General features: G+C 53.2%; 9 protein-coding genes across 9 annotated transcripts in view; 5 read left to right on the top strand and 4 right to left on the bottom strand.

Moving 5' to 3' along the window:
- Positions 1-695: 695 nt before the first annotated feature.
- On the top strand, positions 696-1,964 carry VDBG_06432 (conserved hypothetical protein; the record flags this gene model as incomplete). Its single annotated transcript, XM_003002824.1, has 1 exon — positions 696-1,964. The coding sequence occupies one exon, from the start codon at positions 696-698 to the stop codon at positions 1,962-1,964; it is 1,269 nt and encodes a 422-aa protein (XP_003002870.1).
- A 410-nt stretch (positions 1,965-2,374) lies between these two features.
- On the bottom strand, positions 2,375-3,954 carry VDBG_06431 (S-adenosylmethionine decarboxylase proenzyme; the record flags this gene model as incomplete). The annotated part of the gene is made up of 2 exons (XM_003002823.1): positions 2,375-3,696; positions 3,846-3,954. 2 exons carry the CDS (start codon positions 3,952-3,954, stop codon positions 2,375-2,377), a joined length of 1,431 nt encoding a protein of 476 aa, XP_003002869.1.
- Positions 3,955-5,366: 1,412 nt separating this feature from the next.
- On the bottom strand, positions 5,367-6,323 carry VDBG_06430 (cytosolic Fe-S cluster assembling factor cfd-1; the record flags this gene model as incomplete). Its single annotated transcript, XM_003002822.1, has 2 exons — positions 5,367-6,242; positions 6,291-6,323. The coding sequence occupies 2 exons, from the start codon at positions 6,321-6,323 to the stop codon at positions 5,367-5,369; spliced, it is 909 nt and encodes a 302-aa protein (XP_003002868.1).
- A 1,374-nt stretch (positions 6,324-7,697) lies between these two features.
- On the top strand, positions 7,698-9,340 carry VDBG_06429 (predicted protein; the record flags this gene model as incomplete). Its single annotated transcript, XM_003002821.1, has 1 exon — positions 7,698-9,340. One exon carries the CDS (start codon positions 7,790-7,792, stop codon positions 9,212-9,214), a length of 1,425 nt encoding a protein of 474 aa, XP_003002867.1.
- A 328-nt stretch (positions 9,341-9,668) lies between these two features.
- VDBG_06428 (20S-pre-rRNA D-site endonuclease NOB1) lies at positions 9,669-11,088 on the top strand (the record flags this gene model as incomplete). The annotated part of the gene is made up of 2 exons (XM_003002820.1): positions 9,669-10,101; positions 10,163-11,088. The coding sequence occupies 2 exons, from the start codon at positions 9,669-9,671 to the stop codon at positions 11,086-11,088; spliced, it is 1,359 nt and encodes a 452-aa protein (XP_003002866.1).
- A 1,082-nt stretch (positions 11,089-12,170) lies between these two features.
- On the top strand, positions 12,171-13,266 carry VDBG_06427 (NADPH-dependent 1-acyldihydroxyacetone phosphate reductase; the record flags this gene model as incomplete). Its single annotated transcript, XM_003002819.1, has 3 exons — positions 12,171-12,280; positions 12,334-12,555; positions 12,602-13,266. 3 exons carry the CDS (start codon positions 12,234-12,236, stop codon positions 13,236-13,238), a joined length of 906 nt encoding a protein of 301 aa, XP_003002865.1.
- Positions 13,267-13,288: 22 nt separating this feature from the next.
- On the bottom strand, positions 13,289-15,654 carry VDBG_06426 (endothelin-converting enzyme; the record flags this gene model as incomplete). The annotated part of the gene is made up of 4 exons (XM_003002818.1): positions 13,289-14,341; positions 14,387-14,668; positions 14,717-15,175; positions 15,223-15,654. 4 exons carry the CDS (start codon positions 15,652-15,654, stop codon positions 13,289-13,291), a joined length of 2,226 nt encoding a protein of 741 aa, XP_003002864.1.
- A 1,217-nt stretch (positions 15,655-16,871) lies between these two features.
- Positions 16,872-17,546, bottom strand: VDBG_06425 (glutathione S-transferase domain-containing protein; the record flags this gene model as incomplete). Its single annotated transcript, XM_003002817.1, has 1 exon — positions 16,872-17,546. The coding sequence occupies one exon, from the start codon at positions 17,544-17,546 to the stop codon at positions 16,872-16,874; it is 675 nt and encodes a 224-aa protein (XP_003002863.1).
- Positions 17,547-18,456: 910 nt separating this feature from the next.
- Positions 18,457-19,074, top strand: part of VDBG_06424 (pheromone-regulated membrane protein) — a gene marked incomplete at both ends in the record, with an annotated part of 2,524 nt that continues 1,906 nt past the window's right edge. The window contains 2 exons of the mRNA XM_003002816.1: positions 18,457-18,724; positions 18,795-18,967. Coding sequence (XP_003002862.1) covers positions 18,457-18,724; positions 18,795-18,967 — 441 coding nt within the window. The remainder of the gene's footprint in view (positions 18,725-18,794; positions 18,968-19,074) is intronic.

Here is a 19,074-nt window from a genome sequence, read left to right as displayed (position 1 = left end):
CATACCTCGTCAGTGGGATCAAAGCGCACCCCGCCTTATATGAAGTGAACCACTAGTTCAGTCTAATTCGGAACTAAGTCGAGCAAAACTAGTTTAATAGGCGAGGCTGCGGGAACGCGGCAAACCAGAGCATCCTGGCCGAACAACTCACATGAAGCACGTTTTTGGGGGGAGGGTTACAGATCCGTGGTACTCTCAACCGCTACGCTGGCTTGTGGCCTTGTGGGGCAGACACAATCTGTCGTGCCTTTTTGGCAGCCCTGGTTATTTAAGCATCGGGCACGCATACTCTGACAAGGGGCGCATGAAAGTCATGTATGGCCTATCTGATTTGTGGCTACTCATGTGACATTGGTTTTGCACATATTCTGGCTCGCCTTACCCCTCAAGTCCCTCGTGGCCATGCTTCGGAGAAAGTGAGTGGGGTGCAGTGTGCACTAGCACCCGTCCTGACGACCACTAACACCGGGGAGTGTCGGGGCAGACTGGTATTTCCCCTCGATCGGCCCCTCAATTTCTCCAGACCGAACAAAGATCGCATTGCCTCACGAACGAAATGGCGGAGCGGCATTCGGCTGATCGATGATCTGAGAAGTATATAAGAGCGGCGAGACCCGATGCGTGAAGCGTGTAAAGCTTGCATTATCATTATTCTCCCAGACATCGCTTCCATCATCCATTACAACACCTACAACATGGCCGATACGAAGCCGAATCTTCGCTGGGGCATCATTGCAACCGGCCTCATCTCGTCATGGTTCGTCAAGGACCTAGTTCTTGAGCGCTCAGACGCCCGTGCCAACCATATTGTTCAGGCCATCGGGTCGTCCTCTGAGGTCAAAGGAAAGAATTTCGTCGCCGAGCACCTCCCTGGCCACTCGCCCACCGTTTACGGCAGCTATGAGCAGGTTTATGCCGACTCTAACGTAGACATCATTTACATTGGCACACCCCATGCCTTTCACAAGCAGAATGCCCTTGATGCCATTCGCCATGGAAAGCATGTTCTCTGTGAGAAGGCCTTCACGTTGACGACCGCTGAGGCGCTAGAAGTCTTTGCTGCCGCCAAGGCCAAGGGCGTCTTCGTCATGGAAGCCATGTGGACGCGCTTTTACCCGCTCGTTCGATCGCTGCAGAAAGTGCTTCATGAGGAGAAAGCTATCGGCAAGATCCACCGGACATTTTGCGACTTTTCCATGGACCAAAAGATTGCCTCACTCGGGCCTGAATCGCGCCTCAAGAACCCTGCCCTCGGGGCTGGCAGCCTGTTGGACATTGGCATCTATAGCCTAACGTGGGGCATTGTAGGCTCTGAGCCACCGCTGGGTGGTGCCGAGGGCCTAAAGGAGGCGCCGGAAACGCCCAAGGTTCTGGCCGCCCAAACTCTCTCCGATGGCATCGACGTCGCCACGTCGGCCATTTTCCTCTACGCAGATGGCCGCCAGAGTATTGTTACTTCGAACACCTCGGTCAAGAGTGCCCCGGACTTCTGCAGAGTGGAGGGTAGCGAAGGCACCGTCGTTGTCGAGGGTGTGGCCGCATCGGTGCCAGGTTCTTTCACCGTCAAGAAATTGAATGGCGAGGAGAAAAAGTACGACTTTGAGAGGCCTGGCATGGGATTCTACTGGGAGGCTGACGCCGTCGCGCTCGATATTGCGACTGGCAGGACAGAGAGCGCAATCATGCCGTGGTCAGAGACATTGCGCGTATTGCAGTTGATGGACGAAATCCGGAGGCAGGGCGGGGCAAGGTTTCCCCCAGGACGACCAATAGTGGATGATCTTTTGGAAATCGCCATTAAAGAATTATCCGTTCCGGGTTTTGGGAGCGAGATCTCTGTTAGTCAGCTAAATATACCCCCCCTCAACGCGTTCCAAGACAGGATGCAGGGACCGAAGCTCTCCGTCTGGATGACGATCTTCAAGTACCATGTAGGTATCTTATCGGGATCATACTCGAACTAAGCCCATAGGACGGGACGGTACGACATATGCAACCTTGTTTACGCGCGCGATCCTTGACACGATGGCCAATTTGGTCAGATATCCTATGTGGGGGGTGCTGGAACTCTCAATAAAATGAGACGCAGCATCATGGAACTAGGCAGGGCGCGTGGTTTGAGAAGAGCCTGCCTCGAATTCGCCTCGGCGGTCTGTCTCCCCCCCCCCTAATATGCATGCGATCAAACATACAAAGCACATAGAGCACGGTTGTTCACGCGTCTGTGTGCGATACGGAGAGGAGAGTGGTGTCAAAGTATTGAAAGTATTCTAGCCGAAGTAGATTTTAGTGGCTCACACTGATATAATGCCCCGCTCGCAAATGTGTACTTCCTTAGGCACGTCAGGTACACTACACACACCGATTCAGGTCATTACAAAGCTTCACCCACACGCGCGCCGCGACCCCCAGCCCAGCCTTCCTTTTCGTAAAAGCGGAATACAAGATCGTAGTCCTCAAAGTCATGAACAATGCGGTCGAGCCGTCGATAGCCTGGGACAGGGGCTAGTAGGCGCTGGGATGACGTTGAAGGAAGTTTGCCTTCGTTCGCAACGTTTGGGTCGGCAGCACGCCCCTTAGCCTCGAACAGCGTCACACTGAAGCGACCAGGCTTAAAGATGTCGACGACATGTTCGATAATTTCTGACGTCGTGCGACCTGACTGGCCACCAGGAACATTGGTCTCGAAAGACGCGAAGGAGCAGTTGGGCTCCGGCGTGACGTGCACGGTGAAGTAATGAATCGAGCTGCTCTTCCCGTCCTCGGCATTGCCCTGAGGAGCCGCCGGCACGACACCGTTTGCCGAGAAGCCACACGGACTGAACAAGTACGCATCGACGCGTGCGTCCGGATACCTGCTGGTCGGATAGACATTAGAGAGGCCGCAGGCTTCGGAGACGACGGTGCCAAGAGCATGACCCTCGGTGGTCAAGGCCTCAGTAAGCACCTGCTCAGGCGCCTCAGCATCACTTCCGTTGCTAAAAACGTCGACATCTTCTTCAATCTGCTGGCCGTTAGTGAGGTCCCCAAGACTTTGGCGCGCCTCATTACGGGCCTTTTGCGCCCGAGCTGCAAGCTGCTCGCTTGCCAGAGCGCTTGCGTTTTCAAGGTAAAATTGCTTCGCGTTCTCTTCATCGAGGTCGGTCATGAGGATCTCGAGCGTCTCATCGCTGGGCTCGTCGGCGCCTCGTAGGATGCTAGCAGGAATCCTGGCAATGTGGCCATGACCATCGTTTTCCTCAGGGGTGCGGGGAGGTGTGATCGATTCATTCGGCGAAGTGATGTAAAGGTACCAATGATCGCCGTTCATCTTGCCTACCATATAGGCACTGCCCCCCTCGAACATGTCATCAAGATACTTCACCTCTTGCTTCCAGCTGCGGTGCGGACCTTGCTGTTTGTCGGGGAAGAGGAAGTTCTTGCGGCTGTAGAAGACGCGGTAGGGCGTGGCCGCGGCCTTGATGTCGGTAGCGAGTGAGGCATTGGCGAAAGGGAATCCAGCATGTTGCGCGGCAATGTGCAGGAGGCGCTGAAGCCCGAGGAGCAGAGTCGTGGTCCCGCACGTCTTGAGAATCAGCTTGTGGGGGAAGACAAACAAGCTAGACTCGGATAGCAAGTAGGCGTCGACCGTCTCGGACTCGAGGACAGACAGAATTTTGCAGTTGACCATATCAAGCATGCCTACCCATTCGTCGGCTGAGACGGCCTTGAGACCGTTAGGCTGAGCGCTTGGGGGTAGCGAGGTCGGACTGGGCGCAAACCACACCTCAAGTAGTTTTCAGGGCCTGCGCGTGAAACAGTTAGGAACCATCAATTAGTGACAAGTAAAGGAAACAATGTCGTACCCTCAAAAGCATTGCTAGAGTCTAGCTCGGCCGCAACATCATGATTGATGGTCAGGTGAGGAGTGCCTTCGGATGGCGAGAAGGTATAGTTGGTAGGAACCGACGTCATCTTCACAGGCTGGATTTGCTTTTTCAATCGTCGCAAAGTCCGTGGAGCACTAGCTGCCGCTCAAACAAGCCCGTTTGAGAGAGTAGGCCCACAGGAAGGCGAGTAGTCGGTGAGGCTGGCGGCGCCAGCTACAATGAGTAGTGTAAAAGCGTCAACGTCTCTCGAGGGACGTTAGGGGGGTCGAGTCTGGAGCGGGAGCAGGAGGATCCTGGGCAGCGGAATGTTGACGCCGGGAGCAGGCCTCGATCTGACAGACACCGATACTGGTGGAGTATCGGACCCAGCAGACGAGGGGTCTGGAGTGTAAGGTTAAGGATGGAAGCCTGTTGGGGGAGCTCGAGGAGAAGATGATCGGTATTCGGCTGGGTGCTGTTATCGAGGCCTATGTTGAGGTCAGCGGCAGCATGGTGCGGCAAGCCAGAGGTGAGCATACTTGGAAGGCTTGGAGAGGAAGCGCAGGATCTTGCTGGAGTTCATGGAATGTTGAAGCTGCAACTTATCTCGTGATGTTTTGCGATCGTCAAGCACGCGCAAAGTTTTGTGGTGTTGCGGCTCCCGGCGACGTCGAGGCGGGGTTTTGCAAAGTGGGCGAGATGCGAAGACGCCAAGGTGTCAAGCTCTCCACAGAGAGTCGACACGTAGATTGAAATGGAAGACCAAGAACTTCTCGTGAAAAAGGTAACCGCTCGTGTGCAAGAGTGTCGGTGAGAGATTTTCGTTCGATCGATTGAAGGTTGGGTTGGAAAAATTGTGGTCGGATGTTAGGCATCTCCAGGGCGGGCGGCGGGGTCTGGCGTCCAGCAGAAATAAGTGCCCGGGTGTATGCTCTGGGACAGCCCGCAGCGACCGCTGAAGCCGCTGAAGAAGAGTCTCCTGGCAGCATCCTAGTGGCATTGTCCACCAAAACAGGTCCCCTAAGCGCACTGGCTCACTCGCCCTGGCGGCTGGCCCTTTGTTTTCTCTGATGCCACTATCCGATTTTTAAATGGTGGGGTGACAGCCAGGTGGGGTTCAGACGTCATCAGCCAGTCCATTTGGGAGTGTCGATCACTGATTTGAGGCAACGAGAAAGTGATGGTCTTCGTTCGTTGTGACAGGTTTGCATGGCCAATGCATGCGCTTTGAGCGCTTTGGGGCCTTTAGATCCCTAGACCAACCACTGTCCTAGTTTGCATCCTCATTTCCTTCGACTTGTGCATTTAGGGTGAAGCACTTCTGGTGATGCGTATGATCAGCCCTCGCATCGCTGTCAATGATGCGCTGGGGCAATTCTCCAGCGTGCCAAGCCTGTCCTGTGCCGCGGCTTGGCTTCGGCATTCGCAGCCTTCTCTTCTAATGCCCTGTGAAGCTGAGTTTGATGTTTTTGATGTGCAAATTTGCCAAGGGGTCTCGTCATCGCATAAGCTGATCACTCAAGGCTGCCCTGCTGTGGCAATGGTAGTGGTAAGCTTCTCGGCAATGCCTGCGAAAATGTGTGCCAGCGAGCAGGCTCGATACTTTTCCACCAATGTGTCGCCGTCTGGAATCTGTACTTCCGCTGTTGCACTGATATCACGACCATCAATCTTGGTGCCCTGGTGGTACAGTGGTCTCTTGCCCGTCTCCACAAGTTCGCCAAACTGGGGATCAATGGGTACGGTGCCGAGGAACGGTACGGAAAACTCGTCGGCCATGATGACGCCGCCACCAGAGCTGAAAATGTCGGTGCACTCGGCGCAGTGCGGGCAAACAAAGCCGCTCATGTTCTCGATGACGCCGAGGACCTTGAGGTTGGTTTTTGCGCAAAAGTTGAGTTCTTTACGAACGTCTGCCGTTGCCACAGCTTGCGGGGTCGTCACAACAACAGCGCCAGCAACCTGTCCTGGAAAAGCGTCCCGCAGGAGGGTTTCTGCCAGCGAGATGTGTTCATCACTTGTTCCGGGCGGGGTGTCGATGAGCAAGTAATCAGTCTCATCCCAGAGAACATCGGAAAGGAACTGCCGGACCATGGCGGTCTTTTTGGGGCCTCGCCATACCACGGCATCTCCACGTCGCGGAAGAAGAAATCCCAGGCTCATTGCTCGGAAAGACCCAATACCCTGCTCAGGGCTCGACTCATGAACAGGTACAGGCACCCAGCCGCCTGGGGCCTGTGTCACTTTGGCATTTTCGATGGAGAGCATTCGTGGAATCGATGGCCCCGTCAAGTCGACGTCAAGAACACCAACAGAATGCCCCGCAAGAGTCAGAGACAGAGCCAGCTGAGTAGTCACGGACGACTTGCCCACGCCACCCTTGCCGGACAAAACCTATTGGAGTCAACAGAGATGCTATGTTGTGACGTTCTAAAAACATACCAGAACGATGTGTTTGACCTTTGAAAGTGACATCTTGATGGTATGGCGAACAAGTAGTTTGGTACGCAATTGTGAGTTCCTTTTCTGCTTTGATCTTGCTGAGGATTGGACTTGATGAGGTGGGGGGCCGATGGTCGGCTCAGATGCTTGGTCAGCAAGTTGCCTCTCGAGGCGAATCAATCATCGAGTGACTAGAGAGTAAGAACGTGAGCATTTACTATCTTCCCCGATCGCAAAAGGACCAGCATCTTCGACATTTTAGTTGAAAACCACGACAAGGGGTTATTGTGAGTTGCCACTTCCTGCTCTGTAACGTTGACAATCGATAAGAGGCTGGCGTCTTTGATCAGCTTCATTAGGTAAGCGAGATCTGGACCATCGCAGAGGCTGAGACCTTGAGACAGATTTCCAAAGCCTTGCCCTTGATGTGCAAGGTGCCTTTCAACCAGGCAGCAGTGAATCAGGATAATCCAAGTATCCGTGTCTCCCGAAATCTCCTTATGATCAAGTTTGGAGACATACCCGTACACCCATAATTTACAAAAACATTTGATTCGACGATTCTGAAGTCTGAACTAGCATCACTGGTTCACTCGTTGCCAGAGCTCGCGGCCATGTCCGCGTAACGACGTCCGGCCTTTGACAGCGCAATCCCCACCGTTGGCTGTCGCGACCACAAACATGCCTACTCAGCCGTCACGATGGAAGATCCATGGGGCTCACCGTGGGCAACTCCCGATACCGAATTGAACAGCCAATACGCACCGGCCGAGGCAAATCCTGAGCCACCACCACCCGCGTTCTTCACGACAACACCGAACAACCTAACTTTACCATCCAGCCAGTCCGCCTGGCTGGACGACGACTCCTATGGCGATTGGGCCACCCCTGAATCTGCGCAGCCTGCATCCACAACCTGGGGAACATTGGCTCTAGGCGACGCGACCCTTAGCGACGCAGGCCAGTTGACACCTAAATACGAGGCGAAGCGAAAACAGAGTATACCCAGGTGGCCTAGTAGTCGGTCCACATCACCAGGACAGCGGAGTAGAGCCTTCTCCAAGAAGCTGTCCTCCGATCACCTGACCCACGATCCATGGTCCTCCGAGTATTCACCAAACGACATACGCCATGAGGTTGCCGGACCACTCACTGAAATCCAACGCCTCCCAGCACTGCCGACAGGCCTTGAGCCGAGTCCACACGAGACTCCACCGCACGCTTTGGAGGTTTCGACTACAATACAATCGCCTCGTCCGGCTATTGCTATTTCCATACGCCATAATTCTTCCTCGGGAGACCACACCGATGATCGTCCTACACCACAATACTCACACGTTGCACACATCGAGCTAGCTGGTTCGGCCACGGCATCAACATCCGATGGCGACGGACCTCACGACTCGACACGCGAGGACTCTCCCATCACCCCCGTCGAAGAAGACGAGCCAGGTGTCACTGGTGAACGTGGAGCCTCTAAGGTGCACCAACTGGTGGAGATGTACGACGGTATCGCAAGGAAGAGCAGCATCCTTCCTGAGCTGGTACCTCCACCACAGCGAAGCACAAGTCGATCGCCGATAGCCATTCAGCTCTCGCAACCAGCTGACGTAAATGCCACCGACCTCGAAAGCCGCGAAGGAGCTGTTGGCGAAGGGCATTCCACGTCATCTTTACCGAACCGAATCGATGCAAGGATTGCCACTGGACAGGATCAAACCGCATTGAATTGCGACTCTGTTGAAGCTCATGTTATGCCAAACGAACTCCAGGTGGATAACCAAGTACCCAAAAATCACGCGGACGATCCCATACATGGAAACGACCATTCGGAAAATCTTTCGACCAAAGTCGCAGACTATGAACCCTTCGAGGTCGACCTCAAGCAGGTTGAGTCACTATTTGCATTCTCTGCAAACAATGTAACAGGCACGGATGTTGAAATACCTGACAAAGTCATTGTTGACAGCTTTGAGAGTGTCTCTGAACGGAGAATGTGGTATCGTCTCTCGCGTTACGAGTCACTCAGAAGATATGATACAGGAAATGATGACAACTACGCTCGTATCACGTGGGTCTCATCGACCGTACGGTCGGATGTCTTGAAGACGGTCCGCCGCTGGATGGAGGAAGACTCGATAGGTCAAAGGCCTTTTCGAACGGGCGTGGCGAAAGGTATAGGTGGTCATGGCTTTGGATGGGACAAGGCCGGTACACAGGTTGATCTCGAGAACTTCTTCAGCCGAAGGCATCTCAAGAACAATGATATCCTGGCCACCGCTCAACGCTCATCCATGATTGGACAGACACCTGGTCCAGCCATTCCTGTTAACGAGTCACGACCCGTGAGTCTGCCACCGCCGGCTGTCAGTTCGAACATCTGGCATGATCAGGCTGTCCTTGGCTGGACCACTGGCCGCGATGAGTTGCAAGATGGCACACGCGAAATCTCACCGATGAATCGTGCATCTTCAGATGACCGTGGTTTCAGAGACCACGAGTCTTCTCCTAATCAAAAGTCGAGCGAGCGTAAAGCATCGCCTGTTCCGGAGGGCCTCACCATACGAACGAACCTACCTCTGGCAGATACACAGGAAGACGAGGACGACGAATGGGGTGAGATGGTGACATTACCAGTCGGCAACTACCCCAAAGTTGCTGGCTCGGAGATACATGCTCAGGCTGCACCAGTCTCAAAGGTAGACGACTGGAGCTTTGACAAATGGGTGGACAACGAAGCAACGAATACCCAAGCAGTTACCCCCCAGACACCCATTCTGCCAACAATGATGCAGCAGACCCCTCGCACAATCGAAGAAGTTCTAGCTCCTGGATCTTCATCGAAGAGCGAAGACCTCAGCAACGAGCTGACTATCGAGCACTTCGTCCGAAATTTGCCAGATTTGTCTTACATGTTACGATAACCACCAACCAGCAAACGATAGGTTTATCCCTAGTACGGTCGTGTATAGCCTCAGGGCGCATGAGATATCAACTGGAGATATGATGCCGCCTGGATACGGCAAAATGTATATACCGAATCGGACAACACTTAATGATAAACGAATTACACGAGTTCATTTCACTACTAACATGCTAGACCTTGCTTATGTGTTACCACTAAATACGGGTTTGTCGTCCATCATGGTGCTGTATCCACTTTTCTTTTCTTATCGCATTCTGGTTCATACCCCGCCACCCACCACCACACCCCGCGATAAAGAAATTTCCAGTCACCCCGAAAACAACTTCAACACAACGCTGAGGTTGCCTTCACCATATACCGCAAATCGCCACATAAGCTTACTGGTTTGGATCGTATTTGACAACGCCTCGGCCGCATAATACTCCGGCCTATTCAGGCTCCCGCTTGTCGTCATGTCGGTCGACGCCCAACCTTCGGCGGCTGACCCGCAGTCTACTGTCCTCTCTGAGAAACCTACGACCGAACAGAGGAAACCTATACACAGCATCTGCCTCGACACAGGCCCGTTGATCAAGAACGACCCCCCGGTCAGCACGCTCATCGCCCAGGCGGACGAACTCTTCACACTGCCGTCGATTATTGACGAAATTCGCGATGCCGCTACGCGCACCCGAGTTGAGACAACGCTACTTCCCTTTGTCAAGTTACGGAATCCCCGCCCCGCGAGCGTCAAATTCATTACCAATTTCGCGCGTCGGACTGGCGACCTTGAAGTCATGAGCAGGCCCGACATTCAACTACTAGCGCTCACATATGAACTTGAAATGGAACAGAATAACGGCGACTGGAGGCTGCGGAAGGACCCGAATCAGAAGGGTATCAGCGGTAAGCCGCATGGAAACGACGGCGGCCCAGAAAATGATAGCGTCGATATAGCGGAGGACAGCAAAGTTGAGGCGGCAGCGGCAGCAGCAGCACAGAGCCAGCTTGTTTTCGACAAAGGTCTCGCCTGCGGAGACGGTAACCGAGCTCGGGCCTACTGCGAAAGAGCAACCTCTTGCAGCGCACACCGAAGATTATAACGAGAAGGCTGGCACTTGGGTCGAGATACCAGCCAAGGCCGATCTCACAGCTGGAGTCAGCAGAAAAATGGAGAAACTGGAAGTGCAAGACAATATCGAGGCTAAGCTCACGCCAGAGAGCGCACCAGCAGAGGACGATGGAGCTGACTCGGACGACGGATGGATCACACCTTCAAATCTGAAGAAGCACCAGGCAAAGGACACCAATGAAGTCCTGCCGACAACTGCCGCTGTCTCTCTCAAAGTGGCCATGCTGACATCCGATTACGCCATGCAAAATGTTGCTCTGCGCATCGGCCTCAACCTCCTCTCCCCAGCAATGTCACGCATCACACAGGTAAAAAACTGGGTGCTTCGCTGCCACGGCTGCTTCCAGATTTGCAAGAAGATGGATCGCCAGTTCTGCCCCAAGTGCGGACAGGCAACGCTGACGAGGACTTCGTGTACCACGGCCGATGATGGCTCGTTCCAGATCCACTTGAAACGCAACTTCCAGTGGAACAACCGTGGCAATGTCTTCAGCATACCCAAGGCTGTCGCAGGCACGGCCAGCGGTAAGCTGCCGTCCAAGAGCGCTGGCGGCAAGAACAACTGGGGTACGAAGCTTCTGTTTGCGGAGGATCAGAAAGAGTACGAGAGGGCAGTGGAGGAGAAGCGTCGCGAGCGAAAGAAGGACTTGATGGACGAAGACTATATGCCCAACATAATCACCGGCGAGAGAACTGGCAGCAATGGCAAGCTAAGGTTGGGTCCTGGTCGTAGCGTCAACTCGAAGCGCGCCAGGAGCTAGACGTTGGAGCGCGCAACTTCCAGAAGGATGATACCAGGTAGACGAGAATAAAAAGCGATCTTCTCACGTCGTCGCGTGGGACAATGCATTTGTATTTGAAAGACACTGAACGCCGCCCCATTTTGTAACACAACCTTCAACGCCGTGCCTCAACGAGACAAAGGGAGTCCCCAGAACTGTGGCCCAAGTAATTCTGTTCAATCCAATCCGCATGTCGGTCTCGAGGATGAACGTCATCGTATCTATGATAGCTAAGACAAGCGTGCTCCTTGTCCTCTGCGTTGAAGCGTAGCATGCAGAAAGCTTTGTAAAATCCCGGCACCACAATCTACTTACTCTGCTGTGTCAACAGAGAGACCGAAAACGACGCTAAAGCGTCACACGCTGACGAACTCCATTTGTCTACATGTCGTCAGATAAATCGTCTTTTGGTCTAGAGAAGGCTGCACATACCGTCAGGAGAGAAAACGGGCAGGGTGAGCGCTCTTGGTGACCTTGGCATCGTCGGTGACCTTCTTGAGAGTGTACAGGCGGTTGCCCGCCTCATCGAGGGTATACTTGGGTAGATTGTCAGTAATTCCAAAGACATTCGAGTCAATGTGTACTACGAACCATGAGATGCATTTTGACGGTCTTTTGAGAGTCGAGCGTTGACGATATGGTGTAAATGAGGCTGTGATGTGCTCGACGATATGGCCATGGCAGAGATCAGCTAGAAACTTTTTCTGCCTTGGCGGTGAGCTGTTGTGTCACGTGATCGTGACAGCTTATGTGGGCTATCGACAAGTGGTCCCACTTCTCTGATGCCACTATCTAGACTTGCTCAAATCGTTGCGATCCAATTCCAAGTCCGCGGACTCCGCGCATGGAACATCTTACTAGCTTGTACACTAGCTCAAATGGTACTTGCAACATTGCACCTGCTCCAGAATTTGTTCTGGTGTTGCAGATGAAGTCGTAGCCCCGGCCTTATGGCCTGCAACCTGACAAGGGCATCACGTGAAAACTGGTCTGTGCCACCTGCCTGTGCCTCGGGATCTCTGCCAAGCAACTCACTGTGTGTTGGCACGGCGTTGAGAAGAACAGCAAACCGCATCACTGTCTCTCTTACATCTCGATATCGCATCAGTTGCTAGTATCTCACAATGGCCGCCAACATCTCACAGGGTCGTCGCACGGTTCTGATTACTGGGTGAATTCGCGGTTCATTCTTAGTCCCTCTCCAAATTTGACTAACGACAGTAGCTGTACACCCGGTGGAATTGGCCATGCCTTGGTCAAAGAGTTCCATACCCGCGGACTCCATGTGATCGCCACTGGGCGCCGGCCTGAGGTTTTGAAGGAGCTCTCTGATATTGGCGTCTCTGCCGTTGCTCTTGACGTGACCAATGCAGAGAGCATCGCGGAGTGTAAGCGTCAAGTCACTGAACTGACTGGCGGTCGCCTGGACATCCTTGTCAATAACGCGTAGGGCTGCCCATCCATAACGTAAAGCACTTACTGAGTACAGCAGCGGCGTGAGCCACACGATCCCAGCGACGGATATCGACTTGGACGAGGTTCGCGCCACCTTTGAGACCAATGTCTTCAGTGTGATGGCAATGGTTCAGGCCTTTGTGCCCCTTCTCATTGCCACGCGCGGCCTCATCGTCAACATTAGTTCGCTGTCGTCTGTTTCGCCCTACGTCTTCGCATCCGTTTACAGCTCCACAAAGGGTGCCATCAATTCGTATAGCCGCACTCTACGGCAGGAGCTGCGACCCTTTGGTGTTCGTGTACTTGTGTCCATGACGGGCACCGTCAGCACATCCAATCCAAAGGCCCATCGCGAGCTGCCTGCCGGCTCGCTGTACATGCGTATGAAGGATTTCTTCGCTGCTCGCCAGCAGTGGTCGCAGCATAACGCCACCATGAACAACGCGACTTTTGCTACACAGCTGGTATCTGAGGCCCTCCGGGGTGAGGGGTGGTTCGGCGGACTGCTCGGCGGTGCGCGTAAGTGGTTCTGGGCTGGTGGCTTGTCTACTCAGGTCTGGCTGGCCAGGTGGCTGTTTGGTGAGACCCTGCTGGATGAAATCACTTATAGGCGCTTTCACCTGCACAAACTCGAGGCGGAGGTCCGCAAGGATGGCGCAAAGCGGATCAACTAGTGTATTCAATATTGCATTCCAAGGTTCTACTAAACGATTTTTCTGACGCTCTACCACAACTTGCACGTCGGTTCCTTGACTTTGCATTGGAAACTCTCGCGGAACTCTTTGCTGTTGGCCATGGTTCCGAGAATTCGCGCCCATTTAGGCGCGTGCGGGTCCGTGTAGATGCGGTTGACAGCAGTGTCTTTCCTCGATTTGCCGCACCACCAGTTGGAGTAAGTCACGAAGAAAAGCTGTTCATGCGTGAAGTATTCGAGGCCCGGTAGGTTCTTGTTAGGCGTCTCCTTGGCTCGTCGCTGCCAGGCCTGGAAGCTTGCCGACAGACCGCCAGCATCCGCGATATTCTCACCCAGCGTCAGCCGCCCATTAACATGAAGGGGTTTCCCGTTGGGGCCTTCAATCGTGTAGTTAGCATACTGACTCACAAAGCATTCAGTGCGCTTCTTGAATGCCTTGACCGTGTCCTCCGTCCACCAGTCGGTGAAATTGCCGTTCTCGTCGTAGTGGCGGCCTGTCGAGTCGAACGCATGGCTCAATTCGTGCCCGGCCACAGAGCCGAAGGCGCCATACGACATGTATGCCGGTGCCTCAACGTCGAAAACAGGAAACTGCATGATACCAGCGGGGAATACGATCTCATTGCCAGGCGGATTGTAGTAAGCGTTGACCGTCGGCACTGACATGCCCCACTCGTTGCGATCAACAGGCTTGCCGAGGGCGGCCCACTCTCGTGCTGTATCAAACGCGCGGACGGAAAGTCCGTTGCCGAAGAAGTCGGACGCCGACACGTTGACGCTGTTGTAGTAGTCGTGAAGCTCGGTAGCGTTGGTAATGTCCGGACTGCTCGTCGGGTAGCCAATTTTCTGGATAATATTGTGCACCTTGTTGATCGCCTTCTCCGTCGTCTCGTCGTCCATCCACTCGGTAGCCTTGAGTTTGTTGGTGAACTCGCTCTTAATATCTTTGATAATCGTGTCGCCAAAGTCCTTTGCATCAGCCGAAAATGCCTTTTCAACAAAGAACCTGCTGAGAAGCCAACCGAGACTACCATCAACGTGTCCGACGCATCGTCGCCAACGCTCAGGGGCCGATTCGGGGTCCTAGAGTGGTCAGCATTGGGTGAAAATTATGCATTGAGCGCTTACTTTTCCGGACAGTTCATTCACAAACCGCTTGTATGGCTTCACTTCATCAGCCTCAACAGAAAAGGCAAGCGATTGTACCGTTTTCCAAACGAAGTAGTTGAACAGAACAGTGGTAGGCGTCTCAGACAAGATGGCCGACAGCGACTTCAAATACGCCGGCGATGTGACAATAACCCGATCAGCAGTAAAGTCCGCCGGAGCAAGGTCATGGACGAGACCGATGAGGTCGGCCGAGGGGGCGAGAGCCGCGGCATCTTCAAGTTTCAGTGGATTATAGGTTTTCTACTACAAGTTAGTCACCGGATATACCTAGGACGAGCAAGAACCAACTGTAACATCCTCTCGTTCTTCGGTACTGGGAGAGGCAGCAGCAAGTTTCTTTTCCAGGTCGGTGACTTTTGGGAACCATGCTTTGTCGGCATGCGGATAAAGAAGCTCGAGGACCTCCACGGTTACGTTGCGATACTTCTCGACCAGCTTCTCGTCTTCGTACCGCTCCTTTGAAGGGAGGCCAAAGGTCCAGGGCGGAGATATCGAGATAACCACCGTGTCAGGATCGCGGTCATCGGCGCCTGTGCCTGCGGAGATGAGCGGTGTTATGCCATACTTGTGGAGGAAAGAAATGGCATTCTTGAGCGGTTTGCCAGAGTCAAGCGGAAATATCTTGCCAAGCTCGTCGATAGTATGTTTCAATGGCTCGATACCCAAAGACTTGATGGAATCTTCATCTAGACAGGCGTCGTAGGCGGATTTCATCTTTTGAAAGTTCCCTTCGTCGGCCGAGTCAGACTACGAGGGTTAGTAAGTAGCTGTGCTGAGTAGGACAGTCAACGTACTGCAGCAGACTTGGGGTAGGGCGCCTCCAGGATGTGACGAAGAAGCAGCTGCGAGTTCTCCGCCATGATGGTGCCTGTAAAGGCATCGCCTTGGTCAGACCGCAGGTCGTGCCGATCGCGCCAGCCACCGCAGACAAGCTCCTCAAAGTCAGAGCAAGGATCGAGATTCTTGTAATCAGGCGACAAATTATAAAGGATTTCGGAAGCAGCATGAACGCACGCCGGCGTGAGACAAACGTCGTCCTTCGCCATCGAGTCATTCGGGGCACTGGGCGATCGGAGTGACTCGGGAAGGCCATCGAGGCCGATCATGTAGAGCACCCAGAAGGTGAGGGCGCCAGCCGTGACAGCCATTGAGGTTGCCTGCAGGCGCAAGTGGCCTGACCGCATGGCGGCGGGCCGGAGTGGTGTGTAAGATACCTTCTCGCTCATGGTTACGGTTTTGAAGGTGATGTGTAGCCTGGAAGCAAACGGTGGAAGGCGGGACGGACAACAGCCAGGTTACTGTCGTGACCTCATCACGCGGGCCCCACTCTTTCCACCATTGGAACGCGAGATCACGTGGGCTATCGACCTCCTCCATGGATGTGCTGAGGACTGACTCTGTATCTGCTTTGGAATATGCCCTTGCTGTCTGCTGCTGCTCACCCTTGCCGACTTGAATTAATAAGGCATCGTCGGTCGCTCATAGCTAGGATTCGTGATCATGAAGCTTGGTGCCTGAGTGTTCCCGAGCTGTGGGCCTCGTGGAGGGCCCAAGGGTCTCCATCCGGGTGGCTGCACAAGCGTCAGTACCTTACCAAAGGTACGAGAGCTGCCCAAGCTTTGGTGGCAGTCACATCTCCGCTGTTGTGGCCACGGAATGCCTGGGAAGCTCAGAATTATCCGTATGTCCTTCTATGTGCATCATATTCATACAGCAATACATCTTGGCGTCTTTAGGTATCCGCTCAGGAGAAAATCAACGATGCCACCTCACCGTTGTTCTCTACCATTCAGGAAGCATTCTTTGTGGTCCCCAGAGTTCTCTCCATCTTGCGTCATCGTGCTCCACCGCTGCACTAGTAGCTGTTGTTATGAATTTGCAACGATTACAATTGGGCGACCACACAAACTTGGTGGTCGATGCCCAAAGGGCCTACTGCTACTTAAATGCACAAGTATTCAGCGACCATGAAGTCCTTGCAAAGGTCTACGAACTTGGTTTGCCATCAACCGTCCGTGGCTTTTAGAGGGTCGTGATACCCGTTGAGACCTAAAGCTCTGGCCGTTACGCTGTGACGAGATGACAGTTGACACCGGAGGTCATAATGGAATACTTAGATCACGGCATGTTCCATACTTCTCTTATATCACTTAGACCCAGAATTTAGTGTTAAAATCTCCCAATGTCAGGAATAACATCAGGTGGTACACCCTTGAGTCTTGATGGCGTGGTTGGCAGCTATGCCCCTACTGCCGGAATAGTTACTTTGCCTCTGGCTTTGATGAAGACCTATGGGACACAAGATGTGCGATGAGGTAGCCCCACACGCTGATGGAGTCGGACTCAAAGAAAAGGAACTAACAAGCCCAAATGAGTGAAGTCTCCTAAGATCCTTGATTGGCACCACGCACCCATGAGCTTTAATCTCTCAAAACTGCAGTACTCAAGGTTTGATAGGAGTCCCAAAGGTATTCAGTGCCTTCTGAGAAGCAGCACGTCCGTCTATACGAGCAAAGTACTCCAAGAAATTCGTCCTTCCAGGTGCCAACACCCAGCCAGCGGGTGCCCCAGGACCTGATATCATCATCTTTGTGAGACCATAGAGATGTATATCGGCGGCGGAGAATCTGTCGCCAGCTAGATAATTCTTTCCTTCAAGCTCGTCGTCCAGGCGATTCAGGGCCTGATTGATAGATACTTTCTCGTTCACTCGAGCCTGGGGCGTCGGCAAACGGTTTCCTTTGTAGAAGTCGATAGTGTCTGGGTCGTTTCGGAACCAGGTAATGATCGGCTGCGCAATCTCGAGATCCATGCGACGCAGCCACATTCGGGTTTTGGCTCTCTCGATGGGCCCATTCCCAAAAAGAGAGTCGCCTCCAGTTGCGACTTCGTCAAGTAGTTCACAGATTGCTGTGATTTCGGTGATGACCTCGTTCCCCACGCGAAGTGCCGGCAGTTCACCTCGAGGGTTGACTTTGGTTCGATAAGAGAGTCTGCGATTTTGTAATGTCATGATGTCGATTTGTTCAACGTCGATATCAAGTCCCCCCCGCTCTAAGGCGAAAAGTCGAACCACAAACGGGTTGGGAGCTGGCGCTTCGTACAGCCTGAGGGCCATGTTGTATAGTCTGATTTGAAATCGATTGCAGATTGAGACCTCGATCCGAACGAGATCTTGATTCGGACTGGCTGAAGACGGTTTCGCGAGAAATATTTGATTTGTAGACATATGTTGCTTGTGTTGCCTCCCGACACTCTCTGATTATGGCCGGACTCTTGACCCAAACTCCGGAAACAGCGGGCTAAGTCCGAGCGACTTGAACAAAAACACACTGCTATCCAGCTACCTTAGCCTAAGTTGGAAGTTCGGCGCCGACCTGCTTTCTTGAATCGGACACAATGAGGCAGTCTAAGTGCTGTACTGGCCACTCTTGATCATCCAGTCGTTGGTTCGAGTATACCTCGTTCCCTAAACGACTAGCAAAAAGAAAATACAACACAGATGATTGGCAAGTGGTACAACATCACTCATGCTTCAGTGCGAAGTTGAACCCGTTTGATCCCAGTCTGCATGATCTAACCTGGCAATTACCATGATTAAAGAGACCTGTTGCAAGAAGGGCTCTGCGAATGTCATGGCTTTTTGATCCCTGAATGTTTTAACCCTAACAAGGGAAGCGAGGGCAGTGTCGCCAAGTGGCGAAGCCATGATAAAAATCTTGAACTTCCAAGGGCCCAGACTCACATTCTGGGGAAAATGGATAGTGAACCAAGCAAGCTTTCTTTTTGTGGAACTTTTGCGGGTTCTCATAACGTAAAAAATGCCCCAGTGGATGACGTATCGTGACTCGCGTTCCGATGTTAAGTTTTTGGACAGAACTCAACTTATTACTCAGACGCGCATCGCCCCCTCCCACCTCCTAAAACTCCCTTGATACTTCTCAATTGCCTCCAAAACCAAGTTCATTTCGTACCATTCTCTTCAATCTCCCCATTATCTTCAGGAAATTCTTTGGAAAAGCGATGCCATGGACGGTTCTCTCCAGTCTCAGGACGATGACGATCCCCCGCCTGCTAACCCGGCCGATACCGGCGCTGCATCCCCTACACAAGAGTATGAGCAGCAAGCTCAAGCCCACGCCCAAGCCCTGAAGAAGGAGAAGGGCCGCGTGCGTTTCAACAGCAGCGCGGCAGCAAACAATCCCTTTCTCGACTCGGCTGCTGTCCCTGGATTAAGCTCTTCGCCGGGCGGTGACCCAACCGTTGTCCAAAAGCCAAAACCATCCATTCTCCGTGGTGCGTCTGATCCCTTTCACACGTACGATGCAAGGTCTTGCAATCTAATCCGGACGCTTCCGGTACAGAGCCCCGAAACGCCACGAAGTCGTGGAAAGCGAAACCGCAGCTGCGGCTGCGGCCCAGCAGCGAGCCCAAGAGCGAGCCCGACAGGTAGCTGCCAAGGTCAAGCGAGAATCGGCCCTCGCCACACAATCGATACTTCGATTGACTCCGATACAGCCGGCACAACGTACAGTGAAGGTGATTCTACAGCGGATGGCAGCAACAATATTTCCACTTCAAGATCTCAGTCCTTCGACAGGGATGGGCACAGATCTTCAGAAGAGGATGAGAAGCAGCGCACTACT

The sequence above is a fragment of the Verticillium alfalfae genome, genomic scaffold (assembly GCF_000150825.1).
Source record: "Verticillium alfalfae VaMs.102 supercont1.8 genomic scaffold, whole genome shotgun sequence".
NCBI lineage: Eukaryota > Fungi > Ascomycota > Sordariomycetes > Glomerellales > Plectosphaerellaceae > Verticillium > Verticillium alfalfae.
The sequence above is the reverse complement of the archived record's forward strand: the minus strand, read 5'-3'. Positions and strand labels throughout refer to the sequence as shown.